The sequence below is a fragment of the Diplotaxodon limnothrissa genome, linkage group LG12 (assembly GCF_057381915.1).
Source record: "Diplotaxodon limnothrissa isolate DT_005_m linkage group LG12, D_limnothrissa_male_GT1.1, whole genome shotgun sequence".
NCBI lineage: Eukaryota > Metazoa > Chordata > Actinopteri > Cichliformes > Cichlidae > Diplotaxodon > Diplotaxodon limnothrissa.
Window position 1 is genome coordinate 26948935 of NC_140607.1, and position 24387 is coordinate 26973321.

A 24387-nucleotide genomic window follows, 5' to 3' on the forward strand; every position below is an offset into this window, starting at 1 on the left:
CTATATCTCAGTTGACTCGATCCTCTCCAGGCGTGAGGGTCCTGCCCAGGGAGGCGCAAGCTGGTGGAGGGAAGGAGGGCCCTTTTGGTCTTCACAAGGTGGAGAGAGGGTGAGGGCGATAGGGCCAGAGAGAGACGGCAGAGGCTGAGGAGACAGAGATGAGAGAGCTGGTGGCGGCGGAGGTGGAGAATTAGAGGAGGTGGGGGAAGTAGTTGTGATAGTGGTAACAGTGGTGGTGGTGGTGGTTGTGGTTTGTTTAGCTCCCAGCTGGCTCATACGTTTTTCCAAGGCCTGGTTCTTCTGCAGTGTTTCCACATAGCTGAGCTGCAGCTGTGCCTGGTATTTCAAAACCCGCTCCTTCTCGTCCTGCCAGGTGTGGCGCTCCTGGTCGAAGTTGAGGGCCTGACGTTCCCGTTGCTGTCGCTCCAGCCGTAATGCAGCCTGCAACTGCTCTAGCTGCCTACGCAGCTCCCCCGCTTCATCCCAGTGACCCTCCTGGACCCTCTGTGGCTGGTGACCATCCTGGCAGAGTTGGGACTCGTGACGTAGCTGGGCCTCTTGACGCATTTGAGCCTCATGACGAAGTTGGGCCTCCTGACGGAGCTGCGCTTCTTGACGCAGCTGCGCTTCTTGGCGTAGTTGGACCTCTTGACGGATCTGGGCTTCATGACGCAGGTGAGCCTCTTGGCGCAGCTGTGCCTCCTGGCGGAGTTGGGCCTCTGGTCGGATTTGGGCATCCTGACGCATCTGAAGGTCCTGCGGAACGTGCGGGTCTTGCCGTTGCTGCACGTCACGCCACTGAGCTTCTTCGCGTTGTTGCCTCTCTTGTCTCTGAGCTTCCTGCCTTTGGGCTTTGGCTTCATCACTCTGAAGGCTTAGCAGGGTGTCAGACGTGGGGGTGAGGGAGTTTGTTGAGGGCTCATTTGGGTTTCGTGGGCAGTGGACACCTCCCCATGGAGGCAGCAGCCCTGCAGCAGCCAAGTTAGGGCTCACAACAACTTCTGCCCCTCTGCTCACTTCACTCAGAGCCCGTTTTAAACTTAGCACCTCTGCTTCAAATACACCCAGCTTCTCTCTAAGGATGGTTACCTGCAGAAAGGAAAAGGTAACAGCTATTATAGGAAACCTTATTTGAACTCAATCTATGTGTGCTTTAGCATAGGACACATGTATATGTTTTATTTCAAAAAAATGTAAACACGCCTCCTTAACTAAAAAATAACCAAGGTACACAGACATTTTACTCTATGTGTGTAAGCTGATTACGAGCTCATTCAGCACAAAAGGAAAAAAATGTTGCAGCTGTTATATATAATGTTGCCCAATCCCCAATTTGTCCTAGTCTCCTTGCCAAGTTTTTGAAATCCCTCCAAAGGATTTTGAGGATTAAACACACAACAATCTAGATTTGGTGGTAAACATCCCAATCCGGCAATCTCACTTGTTGTAAATTGTTTCCCGACTGCTTCGGAGTGCGAGCGGCATCGTGTTGCACTTTTTGTGGACCCTGAAGCAGCCAGCTGTCTCCACCAAATGCAAAATCTGGGCTTCGATTGTTTCGATTGTCTTAATTTTCAACCTGCACCAAACAAGTGGGCCACGGGTCATGAGATAATGTTTTATTATTATTTTACAGTAACATAGAAAGCTCATGCTGGCATCACATAATGATGGCAGTAAATGTAAAGAATGGGAAGTATGTTATCAAAGGCCTGGATAATGATCTTTAGGCCTGTAATTATGACATTTTGCTTATTGTTTATATATATGTTTATATTTATGTAGAGAATGCAATACATATTAATTAAAATGAACACTTAAATTTATCTTGTAAATATATTTAGCCGCATAGACGAACTTTCATCTGTAGTTTGATATCTTGTCTGAGATTAAGTGAATCTTGATTCAGTAATCTAGATTAGATTAGATTAGATAGAACTTTATTAATCCCTCGGGTGGGTTCCTCTGGGAAATTCGATTTCCAAAAAAGCACAGCACCGACAGAAGTTACAGAGTTACAGAATATTATATATATATATATATATATAATACACACACACACACACACATATATATATATATAAATACAGAGACAATATAAATAAAATATACGAAGGGGATAAATAGAATAAATAGGAATAAAAATAAAAATACAAGTGAATTGCACATTTCAAGTATTGAGTCTATTGCACCGTTGACTATTTACAAAAGTATTGCACAAAAGGTATTGCACAGTGAGGTGAAGAGGCACTACAGCTTAGTTGTTCCCCCCTCCTTTGTCCTCCTGTTTCCCCTCCCTCTCCCCTCCAGGGAGGAGTTAAACAGTCTGATGGCGTGTGGGACAAAGGAGTTTTTAAGTCTGTTAGTTCTTGTCTTTGGGAGAAGCAACCTGTCACTGAACAGACTCTTCTGGTTGTTTATGGCCGTGTGCAGAGGATGTCTGGCATTGTCCATAATGTCCATAATGTCCATCAGTTTCTTTAATGTCCTTTTCTCTGCCACTGTCACCAGAGTGTCCAGCTTCATGCCGACCACAGAGCTAGCCCTCCTGATCAGTTTCTCCAGCCTGGATGAGTCCTTCTTTGCTGTGCTGCTCCCCCAGCACACCACAGCATAGAAAAGTACTCCAGCAACCACCGACTGGTAAAACATCCTCAGGAGCTTCCTGCAGATGTTAAAAGACCTCAGCCTCCTGAGGAAGTACAGTCGGCTTTGGGCTTTTTTATACAGGTGCTCTGTGTTGCATGACCAGTCTTGCAACACTTGATTACATTTATGTGCATAAAATTCTGAATATCCATCTGTGCTGTTTGGTGTCTGTTGATTCAGAGCTTCAGCAGGTACACTGAACCAGTGTTGGACTCATTAATTCAATTACAAACCCTTACGAACATATTGCAACTAATATATTAAATATGACTGTGCTGAATTTTTTATACAGGGGAAGCTATGGCATATTTTATGAGACCAATTCAGTTTAATCAGCTACTATTATTTTTTATGTAATATATTAATGAATGATTGATTTATATGTTTATATACTCTGGTGACAGTGGCAGAGAAAAGGACATTAAAGAAACTGCTGGACATTATGGACAATGCTAGGCATCCTCTGCACACGGTCGTAAACAATCAGAGGAGCCTATTCAGCGACAGGTTGCTTCTCCAGAAAGTCAAAAAGCAACAGACTTAAAAACTCCTTTGTCACACAGTCAGACTGTTTAACTCCTCACTGGAGGGGGAACAGGGGGACAAAGGAGGGCAGGAACATCTCAGCTGTAGTGTTTTTTTACACTGTGCAATATTTGCAATATTTTTTTCTTATATTCGACTTGATGGTAATGTAGCTTGCCATCACCAGTGTGTGAATGTGTGTGTGAATGGGTGGATGACTGAATGTAGTGTAAAGCACTTTGGGGTCCGTAGGGACTAAGTAAAGCGCTATACAAATACAGGCCATTTACCATTTGCAATAATCACTGTGCAATATATTCACTCAAATGTGCAATCCTATTTATCCATATTATATATTCTGTATTTATATATGTATATATGGTATATTTATGCTTATATCCTTACTCTCATTCCCCTTATTGTATCTGTAACATGCAACTTCTGTCGGTGCTGTGCTACTGGAAACTGAATTTCCTGGAGGAACCCACCCGAGGGATTAATAAAGTTTCATCTAATCTAATCTAATATAAAGTATTCATATGATTTTGCTTTCTGTTATTTGTAATCGTTATTGTTTAGTCCTCAGGTGTGACTGAAAACCTACCTCAGACAGAGTCCTCCTCAGCTCTCCCTCACACTTCTCCAGCTCCACACTCTTGCTGCTGTAGGAGTCCTTCAGGCCCAGCATGACCTCCTCCCGTTCCCTCAGCTGGGCATTGAGCTCCTTTAGCTGGCCTCTCAGGGCCACCATCTCTCCAGCTCGCTGGGTCACTTCAGCCTGACTTTCCCTCAGCTGCTGCTTCAGCAAGGAGATCTCTCCTGCTTTCTGGCACACCTGCCACAGGAAGGTTAGACAGTGAGAGGTATTTTGTAAATGTGCTCCCTATCTCATTTCATACAGACAGATTGCATACATGCAAAACTTCAATTAAAAAAAAGAAAAAGACGTCCCGCATTTGATTTTCTGTGTAAACATTTATTTGAACTAATACAAGAAAGTGCTGTGGTCCAATTTTCTAACTTTAATGACTTTTGGTTTTTGATGTAGTCCTGCTAACCGACAAACAAATATAAACAGAACTTAAAACACCTCTGCATCAGCACTTGCATTGCAAAATAGCATCGCCAAAAATACTGAAACCTTTAACCTAACAGAGTGTACTGCACCCTTTTGAGATTAACTGTCCAATCAAATGCTTTCTGTGGCACTTAATGGGCGTTCCATACTTACTATCTGATGGTTTGACTGTCTGAGAAAACTGCTCTGAAGTTCAGCTGTACCTTCTCCAAACTGTAACTTTACACTGTTTTCCATAAAGATCAAGACTCATACCAGGTCTCTGGAGAGCAGCACTGTTTGATGAAGCCATGATCTGTGATTGACAACTCTGATTTCGTGTTCATCAAGACACCTCATCACACAACTTATAAATCAGCATAGTGGGGACTTTTACAGCTAATGTGACTTAATCCAAGGACCTTAATTTGTCTTAGCTGTCCAAAAGGTATTCCTTTTAAATTATTGAGACTGGTCAAAATGCCTTTTGGTAAACTTTCACTGATAAAAATGTTGTATTCAGGCTGCGATATGCCTTTATCTTGGTGCTCAGTTACTATTATATGAAGGTTTCCTTGGTTCTTTTGCAACAGGTTGAACCATTTTTCATTTCAGTTTGGGGACAAAATATTTGTGACCTTCATACTTTGAACATATTTGGCGACAGTTTTCTTTCTTATCACCTCACCCAGTAGTTTAAAAAAAATAATTTGATAAGTCAATATTCTATGTAGATCACTTAAGTAGATTTTCACAGAATAAGCAATAATCCCTCTTTTAAAATCAAACACAAGGCGTCAACATGTGCTTTTCCTTCAGAAAAAAGTCTTATTTTTTAAATAAAGAATCACAACCTGTTTGACCACTTTTAAAATTACACAGCAAAGTTAATTTCCCACGCACATGCACATATTCTGAGTACTCATCAATCCCAACATCTCGACATGTCCTCGCATCTCACCTCCCATTTGGTCTCCTCCAGACGAGGCAAGATGTCAGCCTGCTCCTTCCTGTAATCCAAACATTTTCTCTCCAGCTCCTCTCTCTGGGCCAACAGAGCCGCCATCTCCTCCTGGAGCCTCCTTTTGTCCTGGGACAGACGGGTTATCTGGGCCTGCAGGGCAGTCTGGGAACGCTGAGCACGACGGGTAACCTGCAGATGAAAATGCAAGCTTTGAACATATCTACACTTGGAAGACCAGTGTATGATTAGACAAGTTAATAACATACGCTGATACATTAAGCTATGAAAGTTTAGAACATGTATAGTGTTTAAATGCTTTTTATAATATACTGGATTTTAGCTATATTTTCTTATTTCTTGAGTGCCATATTAACCATTTAAAAGCTTACATCTACTTCACATGTAGCTTTTCTAAAGGTTTTTAAACTGTAATAGAAATTCTTTTATAACCATCACTTGAACCTATCCTAATACATTTTCATATAATGCAATTTCTGTAGTCTTACTAATCTGACAGAGAATTTCTTTAATAAACTTTCCATCATTTTCGTTTGGAGTAAAGAAAACAAAGTGCAAATGCACCTTAACATTATTTTGCATGAAAGTTTGCAATGAAGTCACCTGCTGCAGACGTGAGGCATAGTTTTGTCTCAGCTCATCCATCTGTCGCTCCCAGACACGTTGCTTCTCCTCAAACACCTGAATGATCGCTGCCTCACTTTGGTCCAGGTTTCTGCGCATATGCTGCACCTGATGAAAGGAAAGCAGCATATGGAAGTGGAAACTCTATCAGACTGTAGGAAGGCAGTAAACTTTATGTGTGAGGAATGTAGTATTTGTAAAATGTGACAGATTTAATTCTCAGGTGTTTAAAGCAAATCCAAATCTTAATCTTTACAATTTTCACCTATGTGGCCATGTTCACATTGTTGCATCAATTATATCACATTATTTATAGGGTAAATAATAATAATAATAATTATTAACAGTTTGGGAATGATACAGTTTAGTTTCATCCAAATACAATGGGCCAACCTAAGTCACATTTGATTAAAGCAAAGGAATGATCTCACGTCTTTTCTCTATGTTTTTAATTACAATGTTCTGTGTACAAAAATTCAAATGTCATTAATCTCAAATGTACTGGTGTGGTAGCCCTTTTGGAAAAGAAATCTGAGAATGTAAATCAAAACAAACTCATGTCTGAGGTGAAATGGCCCTTTAAATGCTAACATGTGTCAGATATTTTTGAGCGGGCTCTGACCTCTTGCTCTTTCTCCCACAAGCGATCCTCGAGGTCCTGGATGATGTCATCCGAGGAGGGAGAGGGGCGTAGAGGTGCTGGAGCGTCACTCAGGTGGCTCAGCCTCTGATAGGACGAAGAGCTCTTTCCTGAGGAGGACCGGCCGCTGTCTGAGGCGCTGATCCCATTCTGAAGGTGAGAAACACATCACGGTACATCAAATATGATAAGAGCAGGGCCCATTTAGTCTTAGACAAAGCAAGCATGGATGATGGCTGCACCTGGTAGCCAGGCTTCTCCAGCTTCTCTAGGCCTGCAGCGGCTCCAACCATGCCCAATCTGTTGATGTGGCTGGTAGAAGCACTGAGAGGCCCCAGGACTGCTGGGGGTCCACAACCAGACCCTGAGCCCGTGTAGGTGGGCAGACTGGTCAGGGAGTTTCTCCCTGAATCGGACATGCCTCCCTGAACCACTTCATTACCAGTTCCCCCTCCATCACTTCTGCTAACCCTCACTGGGCTGTCCTGATCAAGGAGCAGGGCTTCTGGGACCTCTCCTGACTCACCTCCTCCTCCATCCCTGCCTCTCCTGCCTACTCTGCCCTCGCTGAACCCTTCACTCCTTCCCTCATGCTTTCCCTCATTTCCAGCCCCTCCTGCCTGGCCTACCAGATTCTGCATGGAGTGGAAGCTCTTGGGCACCACTGGCTTGAATGCAGAAGGACGCACAAGGCCTGAGTTGTTCTGCATTGCCTGTGAAAGACAAGAAGAGGGACAGAAGAATGACAGTCAAAAAAAATGTGAGCCATATGAGCTACAGTTTACAGACAAAAGTAAAACAAAGTACAAATTTCAGCAATAAAATGATGATATTATGTATTTGAATGCTGAACCTGATATTATGTAAAGTTTTATGTATTTAAAACCACTTAAAACAATAGTTTTTGAATTTATTTCTTCCTACTAATACTCATTTTTCACGTGGCATGCATTATATTCCTCAAGTATATGTTTTTGATGATTACTATAACTATCTGTTTTTACAGATCTCCATCCATCCATCATCTTCCGCTTATCCGGGACCAGGTCATGGGGGCAGCAGCCTAAGCAGATCTCACGAAAAACACGAGATCATTTTACAGAGCTCATGCTTTTTAAAAGTTATTGCGTGTGAACGTTAATATACAGCTTCAATAATCTTTGACATCCAAATAAAGTTGCCATCTTTAAAAAAAAAAAATTGCTTTGTGTTAGTAGCTCTCCACAAAAACCTCAGCAAAGAAACAGTTTGTGGAAAGATGGTGCTTTATTCTGAAGATTTTGGAAAACAACATAGAAAAGATGAACTGTTTACACTGTTTCTTAATAAAATAATGAGAAAAAAAAGGAAGTTTGAGTTAAAACATACTTGGAAAAAATGAAATCTAATGTTTTATAGTCTTAATATAAGAGTATCATGTAAATCAGTGGTGTTTAAAACTTTCTCCTCAGAGTGATTCATTGCAATAATTTACATTCGGCTAACAATTTAAAGCTGTGTGAAATGCACAAATGTTCTGGGGGAAAAAGCTCCAGAAGAGTCACAAAAATAAATATAATTTCCCGTTCTTGCTAACTTGTAACCCAATAGATTTGTTTTGAATCCCTCTCTGAAGGTGCTGACCTGCTGTGTGTGAAGTACCTGTTCAAGTTTTCCTGACACAGGCATGATCTTGGGCGGGTTGTGGTTTGGAGGGTTGTGGTTATGGCCGGCTGGATTGTTCTCGCTGTCGGCTCTGACGGCTGCCATCTCTCTGTGCTGGTGTTGGCTCATCCCAACACTGCTCTTCTCACTGGCCCCTCGACCCACAATGTTCCCACAAACATCTAAACCTGCAGCCTGCATTTCCCTCTCTCGCTCTCTTTCCATCCTCTCGTTCTCCAGCCTCTCTCTTTCTCGCTCCCTCTCCCTCTCTCTCTCGCGCTCTCTCTCCCTTTCTATCTTCTCCCTTTCAATCCTCTCTCGTTCCCGCTCTCTGGCTCGCTCCCTCTCGCGTTCCCTCTCACGTTCCAGCCTCTCCCTCTCCACTCTTTCCCGCTCCCTCTCCCGGTTCCTCTCCCTCTCTCGTTCCCTCTCTAACCTCTCCCGGTCCCAGTCTCGGTCCCGGTCCCTGTCTCTCCCCCTCTCACGCTGCCTCTCCCACTCCCTCCTGCCCGCTCCGTTGCCACAGTCCAACTGGTTGTTGTTGGACGGGGCTGTCATGGTGCATTCAGTGTTGGTGGAGGAGGCTGTTTCGGTGGGTCGGTCAGTCCCGGTACAGGTCCCAGTCCCGATACTAACACTCCCTCGTTCATCGCTAGAGGCCGTCCCGTCTGATATAGTCGCCGGGGGGCGTGGCAGCCGCTCTGCGCTGCAGCTGCGATCAGCAGGGCAACGGCGAGAGAGAGGAGGTGCTCGGGGCAGGGTGGTCCTCGTGCCCACAGACTTCATGGCAAACTCCTGCTCTCCTGCCACCCCACTGCCAACACTGCCCATAGTGGGGGTCAAAGGTCAGGATTAGAGGTTAGGAGTCAGGATTGGGGAGGGTCACAGATACATTTGGAAGTAGTGTGGGTCATCACAACCTAATGCAGGTAGTGGGGGCACACACACTAGAGGAACACAGAAAAACGAAAGGAGTTATACAATATTGTAATTGCATAATGACTAGTTATACAATAACAACTGCAGAAGAGATTCCAGCCCACATACAGGGGCAGCGTGGTCCTCCCACCATGATAAAAATGAAAAGGGTCAGATAGATAAGTCTGGACAACTCTGTGCATAGTGAGGGAAAAAATAAAACATAAAAATAAGACTTTCTCCAGCTTGATGATGAAATCACAACACTAATCTCTGTAAACATGTTCTAAGTAAAAGTGAAAATTCTCAAACTAATTTCAGACTTTTTTGTTTATGTTCATAAGTTATAAGATATAGTGTGAACAGGTCACTTATACCAGTCCAATACAAAACACGGACTATGCAGATTTGGTGTCCATTAGCATCACTGAGCTGGAGGATGAGGGTATGTGTCTATTGTTTGTTTGTTTTGTTAGCTTGTTTGTTTTCCCTTTTTCTATGGTCACAAATCCAGGAATACAGTGCAAAAAAAAAACCCAGCCCTGCAACAATCACAGCCTCTTTTTTTGAGGAAAGCTCACAATTATTCTTTTTTGTTTGCTTTGCATCAGATAGATGTAGTTTCATTCCCTGATTTTTTCCCTTTGCTTCCTCCTCAGACATCACTCCTACACAATGTATAAAAATAATGGAACAATATTGCAACATAAAACAACATCTCACTTAACCCATTAAAAAAAACTATAAAAGAACTTGACATGTACATGTGATGATGTTTGTGGTCTATTATACTTTCCTGTCAGACCTCTTTCTAAGCAACTGTGATAGAAATGAAACACCAGGAATCACAGAAATCCAGATAGAGTGGGTTTAGGGTGGAGCTGTGTAGAAATACTGTAAACACTAATCACACATATAGATGGTAACCAGTGCATTGTATAGAAGGTTATTTTCTATAGTGGGCATCTGAGAAAAATCACAGCATCCAAACTGGGCTTATATGGAATTCATTGGGTATAAAGCTAATGATGTTATGCTCAGTACATTTTGGAGCATGTAAACAGGAAAAGGACCTGTTGAGAACATTGAGAACATCTGTAGTGTGGCACAAACCAACACAAATATCACCACTTGTCAACTTATCTCCAACATCTTTATTTTGGAATCTCAACATCAAAACTGCTGCAAAAATGTTCTTATTGCAGGACTGTGTAAACTTTGCACAAAGTGTATTCCTGTTAATGTGGCCAGTTTATTAGGTACACCCAATTAAAGCAGTTGGATATCAGCTCTGGAATAACTTTGCATCATTGTAGAAGATGTAGTTTTTACTTCTGCGGACCTACATCACTATACTTAAGCCTGGTTTATCCACCGGGCAAACAGTGCAACAGCTCAGGCTGTTGAATATTTGATTAACAGCAAATTTATTTGCAATCATCCACCAATAATACATCTTAAATACTCCAAGGTAAATGTGTTTTTTTTTTTTTCTTTTTTGCATGTTATGCAATTAGGACTCCAGTCTATCAGAGAGGCCTGTAAATACCCTTCCCATTTACTGTAGTCACAGTCAGTTTCTACTATTTCTACAATAAAAGAAGGGCGATGGTGTACAATTCAGCAGCAACACAAACTATAATGAAATTACCATAAAGTGGAATTGACATGTCTCTAAAACAGTTTTAAGAAAAGCACATATATGAAAGATGTTATTTTGAAGTGACCTGAACTGCACTGCAATGATTGTGGTTTCTATTCATTTTATGAGTCCCTTTCGGCGAAAGAAGACTACATGTTACACACATCTCTCAGTGGAAACCCTAATGCTAAACATAACAACATTACCATCTGAGTCCAACCTGGGACCATGGGTGAGTGCCACTTGAATCTCTTTGTGGCCTGTTAGCAGTTTACTTATTTTGTCTAGTACAGGCCAAAGATAAAATTCAACAACCCTGAAAACAAAACCAGCCACAAAACCGAACCAACATCTAAAACTGAATCTAAGAAAGCAGAATATATCACAAAACTGATATAACAGAGTGCATTCATTTTTTAGCTTGGTTTGCCAAATAAACAGGGAACTCTGAGGAGCATATACTCTGTAGAGAAGGATAAGAACACAGAAGCCTTGATATGGCCTACATAAGCTATGTTTATATGTGTATAATCTGCAGCCACCCACTACTCTGAATCGCAAAGTAGGATTCAGGATATTTTTACATCAACCAAAATCATACAGTAGAAAGATCGATCGATAGATAGATAGATAGATAAGGGCGCAGTCAAGCAATGCACTTCCCTTTCTCAGGCCATTTACTAGAGGTTTACTTCCACTTGGGTGAATAGTAGTAGTAGTAAAATACACTGCCTATCTGTCTGCTGCTCTGCCTCATTCCCCTCCCCTCACGACTCCCTCTCTCCGTTTTCTCTGCATCCCTGGGCGGCAAGGGCGGCTTTAGCAGCATCCGCATCAAGCCCTGAATCGACTGCGCTCCCAAACAATTACTTGCTAGGCCTGTGCCAAAACACAAGCGCACGACCCTCGCTGGCTGGGAAAAATGAATCGAGATTAAAATGCAGATCGTCATTGACATTGACGACGTATCATGCAGTGGCTTTGATTTACCGATTGTAGCATCCTGGCGGTCCATCATCAAAGGCTACTCACTATTTTGCAGCTTGGCGGTTTTGTAAGATGGCAGCCCCAACAAACAATAATGTCAAAAGACAGAGACGTCAGTCCTGGTCGGTCGGGCTCTGAATTATTCCGCGTTGATGCCGTGGCTCGGTAATATTAAGGATGCTGTCTTCGACCGCTGTCAGCGTCGGATGCTGATGATGGAGTCGGTCGGTTGATACGCGCATCAGCTGAGAGACACACACCCACCTTTGGTCCCGCCCCTCCGGCTGCACGATACAAACGCCCCCTTTTGGCACTCATCCAGTGCTCTCCCCCGGGAAAAACCTATAGAGGTATTATATGCTGGACAGTTCCTCGGATGGATGGATGGATGGATGGTAAATGTCAGCTTAATCTTCATAATCATAACGCATATGAAACAAAGGACACGTGATTTTTTTTTTGGCAATGCAACATACTCAACACTGACACATCTTTCCCCATATATTTATATGTTACATATATAAGAAGCTGCCCTGTAGCCTGATGATGCAGAACAAAAGGATCATTCATTTGCGGGTTTGTCTCTGTCTGCTTCTTTTTGCTCTGTTTTGGTATCTACCAGTGTCTGAATCAAATATCTGATTCTCCAGCTTTTCCTTCTCTATGATCTCCAGCCAGTCACTATTTTCGTCTGTCTGCCTGGGATGCAGTGTATTAGATTGTGAAGAAACAGAGCAGTGAGCTGTAAATCAAAAGCAGTAATGTTTATTGTGGAAAATGTGCCTAGAACAAACTAGAACCAGAGATTTTAGATAAGAGTCATCTAAAATAAAACATACAGCCAAAATAATTGCCCCGGGCTACATCTTTTCACTTTTGTAATTTACAGACATACAGCAGGACTTGGGGCACCTTGGTGATGTGGCCCTGGGTTCAAATCCGGCCTGGGGTCTTGCTGTGTGGGGCTTTTTTCTTCCCATGTTTGTTTGAGTTCTCTGACTTTTTCCCAAAGTCCAAACACAGCCTCCTGAGAACCAGCTCATTCATGTATGTCCTCTGTAATGGACATTTGTTTTTGACCTATATCTTTTGAATTATCTGAGTAACCTTAATAAGTCCTGATCTACTAAATAGAGGACATTCCTGGCCTTCTGTTGATATCTCATGCATTTGGGTGGCCTCTTTGAGCTCCAAAGAGGCAGGAACACACACACACACACACACACACACACACACACACACACACACACACACACACACACACACACACACACACACACACAAGTTCAATGGGAAGATCCTTTTTTTTCCTTCTCAGGAGGACAGGGTTAGGTTAAGTGGTGTCTCTAAATGTGAATGTGAGTGTGAATGGATGTCTGTCTCTGTGTGTTGGTGACTTGTCCAGGGTCTACCCTACCTCTTGCCATATGCCAGATGGGATAGGCACCAGCCCCCCTGCAATACTGAATTGGATAAGAGGAAGAAGATGGACGAAGAGCAAGACTTCATGAAAAATAACAATAACACTAACCCAGTGAGACCAACTAGTAGCAATTTTATGCCCTATCTATCTCACGTGAATACCTTAAGTTGTTTCTTTTGCCTTGTACTCCACCCAGGAGACAACCAGGAGAGGTGAAAATTGCTAATGTATATTAGACATAAAATAGTTTTACTGAAACCACAGCAGTAGAGTTTGTGATTAAGATATTTTTCCTGATAGGTAGGATGGCCAGTCGTCCCGTGCTTCCTGTGCTTTCTACAAACTGACGATGAAAGATAATGCTAAAATTTTTTTTAACTAAACTCCATATAGAATCCAAAAACAATTCATTAATGCTGGTCATTCATGAACTAACAAATATCCAGTATAAGGTAATAAATCCCCAGATTTCTGTTACATCCTGAATGAAGTAACTGCAGACTTATTAGTATAATATTATCAGAATAATAGAATGAACCTGCCTGAAATTCTTCTAGTTTTGGATTATGCTTGTTTGCACATTAGCACAAAAGTTGCCACAGAATCATTTAGGCTGACATTTGCTTTTTATGTGTGGAGTTAAAAAAGAACATCCCTTTGTTTGGTTTTGACAAACTCCACCAGCAGTCTGCATGTGCATGCATATGAATTTTTTCATCTTAATTTTCTTAGTTTAGAAGTTTCACCGACGAGCTGTTTTTCTGTATTTTCACACAATGGTCAAAAACATTATGTTTTCTTGCTCATGCTTCTCCTTAAAGGTACAGATGTTTAGAAAAAGAGCCCCAGTGCTTCCTCTAGAGGATTGGAGGCACAAATCATACAGAGAGAATTCAAAACTCCAAAAAGTGGCCACTCTGTGTACCTGAAAGCAATTTGATTTTTTTTTCCTTTTTTGCATGTTATGCCTTGACTTGTTGTGGCAGGTGAAGCTCCACTAAATAAATTCACCACATCCTTATTACGACTGGTTGCGTCTTTGTCTAAAATGCCTGCTGTGACCGACAAATAGGCAATAAGTTAATTTAATCAACAACTGCAAGCTTACCACACCACGTGTAGATGTGTGTACAGGTAGTAAATAATTAAGTAAGTATCTAAAGTAATTATCTAGTGAATTTAAGACACTTAGGTTAGTTGGCGCTACGGATACTTATAGTATAGTGTTGGCCTTTGATGTCATATGCTCACTTACCAATCTTACTCATGCAGGATAGTAGAATCTTACCTTGAAATGTCAAATCTCTAAAGAAAAACATCCCAGTGCTCTTGTATTTGCTTCATTTTCCATGAGGGGGCAGTAGTGTTTACTTTTTCACTTGCACTCAATCTCGCAGCTGCAATACAGCTGCAAGCTGAGAGCACCATTGCTTTCAACTGAGGCATGTTCTTCCTTTGGCCACCACGATGCGCTAATGTTTACTTAACTTAATTTTATGCATTTTATTTCTCTGCTGTCTCCCTTTACTTTTCCTTTGTTATACCGGTCACCTGACTCAAAAGAAGGCATTAATGTCAAACCCCGGAAAAAATAAAGACATGTTAATATCTTTGCAAACAAGAGGTAATAACCTGTGAGATACAAATGAACTTCCTTAGATTACTATTAACACATTAAAATGTAACTTTTAGCACTTTAACACTGCATTTTTAGGTTGTTAAAGAAGAAGAAGATGATACAGAGTCCACATTAGATTTTTAGAGGTCAAATTAAGAATTATATGCAGTTTTTTTTGTCTGCTAATGTTGGGTTATGGTGCAATGATTAACACGTTAAAAAGGTTGTGGGTTTGAATCCACCAGACCAACTGGGGCCTTTCTTTGTGGAGTTCTCCTTCTCTGTCTTCATTCCACAATCCAAAGACATAGACTTTAGGTTAACTGATTTTAAATGGGCTATAGCTGTGAATATGTGGTGGCCTGTCCAGGGTATGTCGGCTCTCACTCCATGTTCTGCAAAACAGTAAATAAGCAGAAGAACATTGATATCACATGCTTCTTTCAAGATGGCAAAATATGCATTTTCTTCATGATCCCTGTTTATATCATAACAGAAATTTGTCAAGATGTCAGGCATCTACTTTAAAAACCAGAGTCCAGAATGGGTGAACCAAGTAAGTAGAGGGCTTCCTAAATTGATAGGGGATAAAAGAAAAATTAAAGAAACTGTCTCTTGTCCATCCAGGTGGTCTGTCTTCTGAACACTTCCGCTATCCTTGTGGTCACTTCAGCTCACTCTGGGAAACTCCTGCTGGAAATAAAGAGAGTTATACTTGGGCTTTGCTTATGAACAGCAGCTGTTTTACAGCTTCACAGCTGATCTGAGCATAAAAGAACAGCTGAGTGAAACAGGGAGGGAAAGCTGTGTTACTTTTCTGCTGTTTTGTGACAGTTTGGTGAATGAAAGCATGAGAGTGTATGTATACAGAGACCTTAACTGGATATTCAAGTTTTATGATCTGACTTTCTTTGAGGGGGCCCTCAGCAGGTGGATGCCTCCCACCTCACAGTGTGTAAGTGACAGTTTTCCTGCTCTGTTGCATCATAACATGCAGTTAGAGAGAGACAGAGCGCAGCAAAGGAACAGCATGATAGAGAAAGCACCAGAACAGAGTAGAGGCAGTGAGATAGAGCAACTCTGTTCCTGTCAAGCTTCTCGCAGCTGTTCAACGTCACAACTGACTCCTGACAGACAGTCACAACTGAAGGACGAAAATAACCCTCAAGGAGAGGGCGTCTACCAACACTCAACATCAGGGGTCAGGGGATTTCTGCCAGTGTAAAGCAAAAAATGTGACAAATTGTAAAAGCTGAAGACATCTCACAGATGACAACCAGCTTCAGTTGTGTTACTTTCGCACAAAGATAACTGGTTTTATTGACAAGCCTGCCCGCTGAAGACTTTTAATTTCTCACTTAACTAAAGAGACAAAACACCAACCAACCCGTCTTCTGCATCTGTTGGTACAGTTCAAGAGGTGCTCGGCTATTTTAGTAACTTGGGTGAGGAATGTACAGTCACTGAAGAACACAGGCACAGATTGGAGGTCCTACACTAAGTCTTCTCTCATCCACTCAGACCATCATCCATTCACCAGAGTCTCAGAATCCGGCGCACCTACAATGGAGACCGTGGCAATATTTGACTCGCCTGGGAAGGGGAGAGGGTTAAAGGCAACAAAGGAGTTTTGGGCAGGAGATGTAATTTTTTCCGAGGCCAGTATTGCAGCTGTTGTCTTTGACAGGTAAGGTGAGGATGTAAGTTGTGGGTGTGGATGGTCATTGATAGGGATGCCTTCAAATGCAGTCTTTATGGGATATTTGAACATGTGAATAATGGATTTTCTGGCCTTTTGTTAGTCTGTAATTAGAAATTAACCAGAGCACGTTGTGTTTTTATATTTTGGAAAGCTATACTGCTGATTTTTACTTATTTTAGTGGAATAAAAGCAGTTTCCTTAGAGTATGGTGCCTTGCCACTTGTAGCGACTCAGCCTTATCAAGCAAACCCTCATAACATTAACTATGTGGAAGAATCTGAAGAAAAGTCCACATTTACACAATGTCTTGTTTTCAGTGTTGTTTGTGGTGGACTGTGTGACAGCTGTAGTCAGAGGTTTCTGCTTCTGTATCATAGACTTAATAGCAAAACAAATTTTTGCTTTATTACCCATCATTAGCCTACATTATAATTTCAAAATATTACATTTTAATGTTTCTAAAAGCCTCTAAACAAGAATTTAAGTGCACAGTACTTTTAAAATTGTGCTTCTAACACACAATGCCAAACTTGACTGCCTTAATATCAGTTCTTCTCTATCTCAGAAGTGCAGATTATCCTAGTATTAATTTCCATACAAGCAATCATTATGAGTTTTATAACAGTTAACTAAATGGGTCAAAATAATCTCCGGTCAAAGTCCACTTGTATTAGTGTTTTTAGTACTTCTTCAACTCACTGATGAAAGCTGTGAACACTAATTATTATTGGTGCAATTTTAGTTAAACATGAAAGAGTGAACTATCAAAGCAGGTGCAAGTGCTGCTCTTTAAATGATAACTGAGTGTCGTATGCGTGTGCTACAGATTTTAAATTATGACGCCTATCCTTGTTTTCTTTCTTCTCTTCCTCTGCAGTCTAGCAGAGCGTATTTGCCACAGCTGTTTCCGAAGACAAGAGAAGCTGCAGCGGTGCGGCCAGTGTAAATTTGCACATTATTGTGACCGAACCTGCCAGCGTGCAGGCTGGGCAGAGCACAAGCTAGAATGTAGCGCCATCAAAGCTTATGGCAAAGTACCAAATGAGAACATCCGGTAAGTGGATGGAAAGGGAAATAAGTGCTATAAAAAAGACTGGCTAGTCTTTATTACTTACTATAGGACAACAAATGTGTAATTTAAATAGGCACTTGTATGCTATAAAGCAGTAAATGTTAATACACTTCAAAAGTAATTTAAAGATAATGTGGATTTGACTTTACACGTCCATTTCTCCATTGCTCATTTGTGTGGTCAGTGTGGTGGCCCGCATTATGTGGCGCCTCGACAAGGAGGGGAGCACGGTGTCTGACATGCAGCTGACCACGCTGGACGAGCTGGAGGACCACATTGCCGACATGCCAGAGGACGACTTGAAGGAGCTGAAAGTGGACATTCACAACTTCCTGGACTACTGGCCCCATAACAGCAAACAGCACACAATTGATGATATCTCACACATATTTGGAGTGGTGCGTTTAAATGACTAAAACATATATTTGTTAGTTTTTTTTAAAGTAAAGTCTTTAGTAGGAAAACCTGATTCATAAATAAGACAGTTCACCTGAGACAACACTGTTTCTGCACTTAATGCCTTGATTCACAGCTGCCATGCAGCCTTGAATATTTACATTTGTTTTATTTACCTGTAGCAGTCTTATATGGACAACATGTATGCATGTTCACATCAAAGATTGCCTTTTTTTCCAGATCAACTGTAACGGCTTCAGTGTGAGTGACCAGAGGGGTCTCCAGGCAGTAGGAGTTGGTCTTTTCCCCAACTTGTGTCTAGTGAACCATGACTGCTGGCCCAACTGCACCGTAATCGTCAACCACGGCAAGTAAGTTAACAAAAAATACTCTTCATGACAACTCATTGTTATCTACAGCTCCAAATTCCTCAAAATTGATTAAAAAGTGAAAAATACTTAACGTTTTCAGAGCTTCTGTGCACGTTTATGTGCTGTTACGTGTGAATGTGTGTGTGTTGGGTGTCACTTGGTGTAAAACTGCTTCCTGTTTGTCTTTCAGTCAATCGGCTGTGAATACTATGTTTCATTCTCAACGGAGGTGCGTTGCCTCATCCTGAGCCTTTGAAGTTTATTATTAGAGCACCCTTTAGACTCTGTCATTAAACAAATCATTACACTTAACAATCTGTTGTAAAAATTTTTTTTATCAGCGAGCAGTGTTCTGTGGTGAGCACTGCATGTTTGATGTGACTCGAATATCACCTCAATACATGTTCACATGTGCTACTTGAATGCTCTAACCCTTTAAATGGCTTGTTTAGTGTAACAAAAGGCTGCTAACTTTTTCTTATCTCATATTTCTTTGCCCGAAAAAACCTTTGTCGTGTCCACACAAAGTTTTATTCGAATGCAGCTGGTGTGTCACTTTGTGCGTCTGTCCGTCACACCAACACAGATTGCCGTGTGTGAGTGTAGTAGTAGCTTCTACCTTTTATACCACATTTTCCTTATTGTTTCACCTTTAACTCAGCATAACACCAAAGTAAAATAAGACAAAAAGAGCATTTTCATATAAATACAACTTTTTGTTAGATAAAACCGATTATTACCGTTTTGCATGTTATGCAAGGAGACTGAAATTGAAACTAACTTTACAACAAATTAAAGAAAATGAACCAGATATACGTGAAATGTTTTGCCACTTAAGTGCTGTGTGAAATGGTAAATGGCCTGCATTTGTATAGCGCTTTTCTAGTCCATAGGACCCCAAAGCGCTTTACACTACATTCAGTCATTCACCCATTCACACACTGGTGATAGCAAGCTACATTGTAGCCACAGCTGCCCTGGGGCGCACTGACAGAGGCGAGGCTGGCGCCACCGGGCCCTCTGACCACCACCAGTAGGCAAACACGGGGTTAGTATCTTGCCCAAGGATATTTGGCATGCAACCAGGATGCAGCCTGGGATCGAACCACCGACCTTCTGATTAGGGGCTGACCTGCTCTGCCACCTGAGCTACAGCCACCCAGAAATAAACTGACACTCACTAATATCTCACTCAGTTGAAGGATCAGTCCTTCAACTGGACTGAAAGCCACGCTGTGGAACAGGATTTCACCATCGCAAACTCAATCACAAAGCATGTGTTTCCACATCTCTGCTCGTGTTTGACTGTGATTCTCATCCCCAGGATCGAGCTGCGTGCTTTGGGTAAGATTGCAGAAGGCGAGGAGCTGACAGTCGCCTATGTGGACTTCTTGAATCTGTCAGAGGAGCGACAGAGGCTGCTGAAAACACAATATTTCTTTGACTGCACGTGTGAGGACTGCAAGAACCGAATTAAAGATGACATGAAGATTGGGGGAAGGGAAGAGGACGGAGTCAAGGTTAGTGTTCGCTTGTCTCCAGTTTAACCAAACACCCCCCACTGTGTTTAGAACTGATAAGAACAGGCGAGAAACATGAGAAGCAGTCACACAGAGACTATTTTAAGCAAAGATAAGTCTCAAGTGGATTCAGTCTTCTGTGCATTCAAACCTGCTTTTGAGAAACAGCTATTAGAAGAAATAACCAATTTCAACTTGATTTGCTGATTAATTTTAATTACTTACTTTCTTTTCTGTTTTATTTTTTAATAAAGTTTATATCCAGCTTTCAGTGCCAAATACACATAAATGTTTGTCACATCACTGAAAGTCTCAGAAGTGAGAGACACTGCTAGATGTAATCTGAATCTATGTACTGCTGTTGTAACACTAATGTGCTCTGTGTGCTTTTATAGACTATACACGGGTGTGTCACAAGTTATAAATAACTTGCCAGTAGCTATTAGCACAAAAAAATGTTTAAGGAGTTTCTGTGTTTAACAGGATAAGTCTGAAAAACTGGCCACATCTATTTTGAAGCGCCAGATTGGCTACCTAATAATAATAATGTGGAAACGTAATTAAAATTCTAACAAAGTAAATCTTGTTTGTTGTAATCAAACATCCTGTGTGTGTCACCAGCAGGTCAAAGGTCCTTTTAGGGATAAAAATAACCAGACTTTCTGTTTTATAATTCTAGAAAGTCTTACCTGCAGTCTTACCTAAATAACTCTGAAACATTTTTTTTCCGCACATTTCTTTGTCACTTTTTAATACTTGACCCAAAATCTGTCCAATGTTTTAGCCTTCAGAGGAACAAGTGAAAGAGGCAACAGATTATTGCTTTCAGATGCTAGAGAAGATGGAAAAGGCTCGATTAAATGGTGACTACCATGAGGTATTGTATCAAATCACTTAAATGAAAAAAAAATGTTTTTTTTTGATACTGTGTAATCTTTCTTATTGCGGTTCGTCTCTTCAGGTTGTGAAAATCTGCAGGGAGTGCATTGAGAAGACAGAGCCGGTTCTGGCAGACACTCACATCTACCTGTTGAGGATGTGGAGCACAATGAGCGAGGTTCAAGCTTACCTGCAGTACTTTGATGATGCTGCAGATTACGCCCGGAAGATGGTGGAGGGATACATGTAAGTGTGAAAATACAGAGGATTTTCCTGTTATACCCATGAGCATAATTTATCTAATGTTGATAGAAAGAACAGGTTGTCAGCTTGAAAAGGTTAAAAACACAACACAAATCGAGTCTCATCCCTCTAACAGGAAGCTGTACCACCCGAACAATGCTGCTCTTGGTATGGCTGCCATGAGAGCAGGAGTGACCCACTGGCAGGCTGGGCAGATTGAGGTTGCACATGGGATGATCTGCAAGGCCTACGCCATTCTCATGGTTACCCATGGTCCAACACATCCCATCACTAAGGACCTTGATGTAAGCGTCACCTTAAAATTATTCAAATTAGGTCTCCTTAAACTTTTTAATAGAAATAAAAATTTTCCTGGCCCACTGAGTGCTGATGTTTCTGTTCTGATTTCTTCACAGGCGATGCGCATTCAGACAGAGATGGAGCTGAGGATGTTCAAACAGAATGAGTATGTTTATCACAGTATGAGAGAGGCAGCTCTGAAGAACAAACCCATGACCATGATGCACGAGCCCAAGTCTGTGGAGGAGGGAATCAAAAATCTCTTCCACCGGAGGAAGTGATCACATGACAGCAATCAGGAGAGCCCCACCCTGTTGTTTACTGTTAACAGCTTTCAGAGTGTTGATGTTAGCCTAGCCATTTAGTCACATGACCATTTTCTGCATCACTTAGTTTTTCAGGGAAATATGTCTTTTCATTAAAAAAGATGTCTTGACCTTGTGAGTTTGCTTTGAAGATGCAAAATCCAACCACAGGAGTGAATTATAAAGTAAAAAGCACTACTATCTCTGCCCTCATAAAACTTAAAAAAACAAAAACAAAACAGGCTTAAGTTAGTGCACCTGTACATCAAATAGACCCACATCCTTTGGTGTTTGCTGTGACACTACATAAGGTCAAAAGATAGAGTACAAGAAATGCAATGACAGTATGTCGCACTTTAACCCAGTGTAAAGTTTTACATTACCAGAAGATGTTGCTAGCTTAACTGATCTTTGACTGCACAGATAAAGATGCACACTGATGTTTTGATAGTTTTATTTTATAAAAATTAAAAAAAAATCTAACTGTCTTGCAGATCCTGGGCTAATCACCAACGTAAGCTGGATGCCAAATTTGGTATAAGGGCTTTAACTAAGTTCCTGTCTGTAAGCTGTAAATATTTACAGTGCAGCTTCAAAGTACCTCAAAGTCTCCTAAATCTCCATTTTTGACAAAGCCAGACATTCTAGTGTTGTGCCAGCATTCAGCTAGATTCAAGCAAGGTCTTTGAGTATCCCGGGTTACATTCATCAAGTTATTTGTTACCACTCACTAGGAAGTAGACATCGTCAATGAAAGCATCTTTTATACTTAACTCTTCACAGCCTCCACATTTTGCAGGAAAGTCTGACAAAGTTGCAAAAATGTCACAATCGCATCAACTTTCACCTTTGCCCCAACAAATTAGAAATACACTTCAAGTCCATGTACTGTAAGCCTCATATATTACATAAGGCGTGGAAATTATTAGACAAATACTGCATTATCAATTAAACGAAATACGTTTTCTGCACAGGATTTTTTGTAAAGGTTTAAACTAATTTTTGACTGTTCTTGTCAATTTCAGGTTATTATGTTATTTTTTTTCCTTTGATTTTTCCACTTCACCTCTTGGTATTATGTATTCCCCACACTTTGTTTACCTTTTTCAACTGGGAACCTATTACCGTTACCATGTTACTGCTTATATTTGTTTAAATAAAGTTTTTTTAAATTTTTTTTTTATTAAAACCCACAAGCAAGCGAAATTTCTGAAACCAAAAGCCCCCAAATTAACTAGTTGGGAGTATTTTTTAAACCAGCTGAGGAACTGGAGCTTGTTCAGTGTAAACCCAAATGAAGCATTTAACAACAGCCTGCTGAACACATACAAGTCAAACCATGACACAGTTGCTTTTTTTCACCCTCCTTTTATTATCATGTATAGAAAGTTACATGCGTTTGCTTGTCGTCTTGTGTACAATGTTTCCAAGAGTCAGTGTCTACAAGGAGAAGAACAAAATGCATTAAATACCAGCTAGTTAATCAACAAGGAAGACTTTAAAGAAAAGAAAGTCAGAAAAACTACTTACTGAAACGAGTGTGTTTGCATCCACCAGTTCCGTGACAGACAGAATGTTCTTCAGGGTGGTCTTCAGCTTATTGCCTTCACGCTGAACCACTCCCTTCAACAAGCATGATAAATGAAGATTAGGCTCAGTGATCAACTATAACATTTAATGCAGACCAAATGCGTTATAAGTGTTTTAGTTGTCATAATTGTGTTTCCTGTAGAATTAAGTTAAGTATCTTGGCTTACCTTGACTTTCTCTCCAGTGGGTGACAGTAGTTCAGCCTCCTGTCCGATAGTGAAATTGCTGACGATGGCATTTGCGCCAGTTGTGAATGTCACTTTGAAGGTGTCACCATTCTCCTCGATCTCAGAGGTGCTCTTAAGATCTTTGATTTTCTGAATGATCTCATCAGACAAACCTGTGGCAGAAAGCAAAAAGTTTGGAAAGCATTGGTCAGATAAATTGTTATTTCAGTTCATTCAGTGCAGGAAGCTTATTAGTTTTGCACAACTCTTACCAACAGCCTTCATGAAAGGCTCGAAGTTCTCCCGAGACTCAAGCTGGTATTTTCCAGAGAAAGACATGTTGGCAGGCAGTGAAGGTAAAGAAAGAGGCGAGTATCTGCCTCTTTTATATTCTCAAGCTACAGCGGATCAATCTTTAACCTCAGGTGCCTGAAATTAAGGAAAGTCCCTACTTCACTACTTCCAGCTTGCTCGCAAAAGATGGGCGGGCAGAGAGATAAAAGACAAAAGTCTTCAGCATGCTGTGTTTATTTGTTTACTGCTTTGTTGCATGCTCTGTGCCCTTCTATGCATGCCCATAGAAGGACACAGAGAACCAAAGTGGACTGACTGCAAAGTTAACCGAAACAAAATTGGATCAAAGGTGAACAGCCTATGAGATAATAGTCCCAACTGTTGCAACAGGGATATTGTGTCACCAGAGTTGCCACAAAAACACACACACACCATCATGTGGGGATCATTTGAATTTGCCAGAGATACTTTGGAGGATTATCTGAAAGATAAAGACTCTTGTGGGCTTTGTATATTTGTTTGCCAAACACAATGCCCTAATACGGTTCAAGCTGTCTTATAAGGAAAAGTATTTGGAAGGTTTGAAATACTGTAATTTTACACACAAGACTTAATCAGGTCAGGGAAAACGACAGCACTTTATACTCTCTTCAAACTTTATTTCAACATGCAGATAACAGGATGACCACAACAAGTATTCACCCCTAATTTCATACATAAAAATAGGCTATATTGACAAAGGCACTCTACAGAAGTACTGCAGGGGAAAAGAGCAAAACCAGCATCATGACAACAAACATAAAAACACAACTATGTGAACTACAAGTCCCATTTAATCC

General features: G+C 41.2%; 3 protein-coding genes across 4 annotated transcripts; 1 reads left to right on the forward strand and 2 right to left on the reverse strand.

The window, feature by feature from the left end:
- On the reverse strand, positions 1–8952 carry lzts3b (leucine zipper, putative tumor suppressor family member 3b). The gene is made up of 7 exons (XM_085367394.1): positions 8119–8952; positions 6720–7190; positions 6460–6627; positions 5817–5945; positions 5193–5384; positions 3779–4009; positions 1–1089 (listed from the first exon to the last, which is right to left on the reverse strand). Exons 1-7 carry the CDS (start codon positions 8950–8952, stop codon positions 1–3), a joined length of 3114 nt encoding a protein of 1037 aa, XP_085223520.1.
- A 7009-nt stretch (positions 8953–15961) lies between these two features.
- Positions 15962–22482, forward strand: smyd1b (SET and MYND domain containing 1b). 2 transcript variants are annotated; one of them, XM_085367399.1, is made up of 10 exons: positions 15962–16396; positions 17289–17465; positions 17668–17881; positions 18120–18250; positions 18441–18479; positions 19575–19770; positions 20555–20647; positions 20732–20895; positions 21029–21197; positions 21309–22482. In XM_085367399.1, the coding sequence occupies exons 1-10, from the start codon at positions 16275–16277 to the stop codon at positions 21471–21473; spliced, it is 1470 nt and encodes a 489-aa protein (XP_085223525.1). In that variant the 5' UTR covers positions 15962–16274; the 3' UTR covers positions 21474–22482. The 2 variants fall into 2 exon arrangements, with proteins under 2 accessions (XP_085223525.1, XP_085223526.1); XM_085367400.1 differs by lacking the exon at positions 18441–18479 and having other exon boundaries at positions 15964–16396.
- A 371-nt stretch (positions 22483–22853) lies between these two features.
- On the reverse strand, positions 22854–23848 carry LOC146621442 (fatty acid-binding protein, liver-type-like). Its single transcript, XM_085367403.1, has 4 exons — positions 23527–23848; positions 23255–23427; positions 23028–23120; positions 22854–22937 (listed from the first exon to the last, which is right to left on the reverse strand). Exons 1-4 carry the CDS (start codon positions 23591–23593, stop codon positions 22887–22889), a joined length of 384 nt encoding a protein of 127 aa, XP_085223529.1. The 5' UTR covers positions 23594–23848; the 3' UTR covers positions 22854–22886.
- Between the last annotated feature and the right edge of the window lie 539 nt (positions 23849–24387).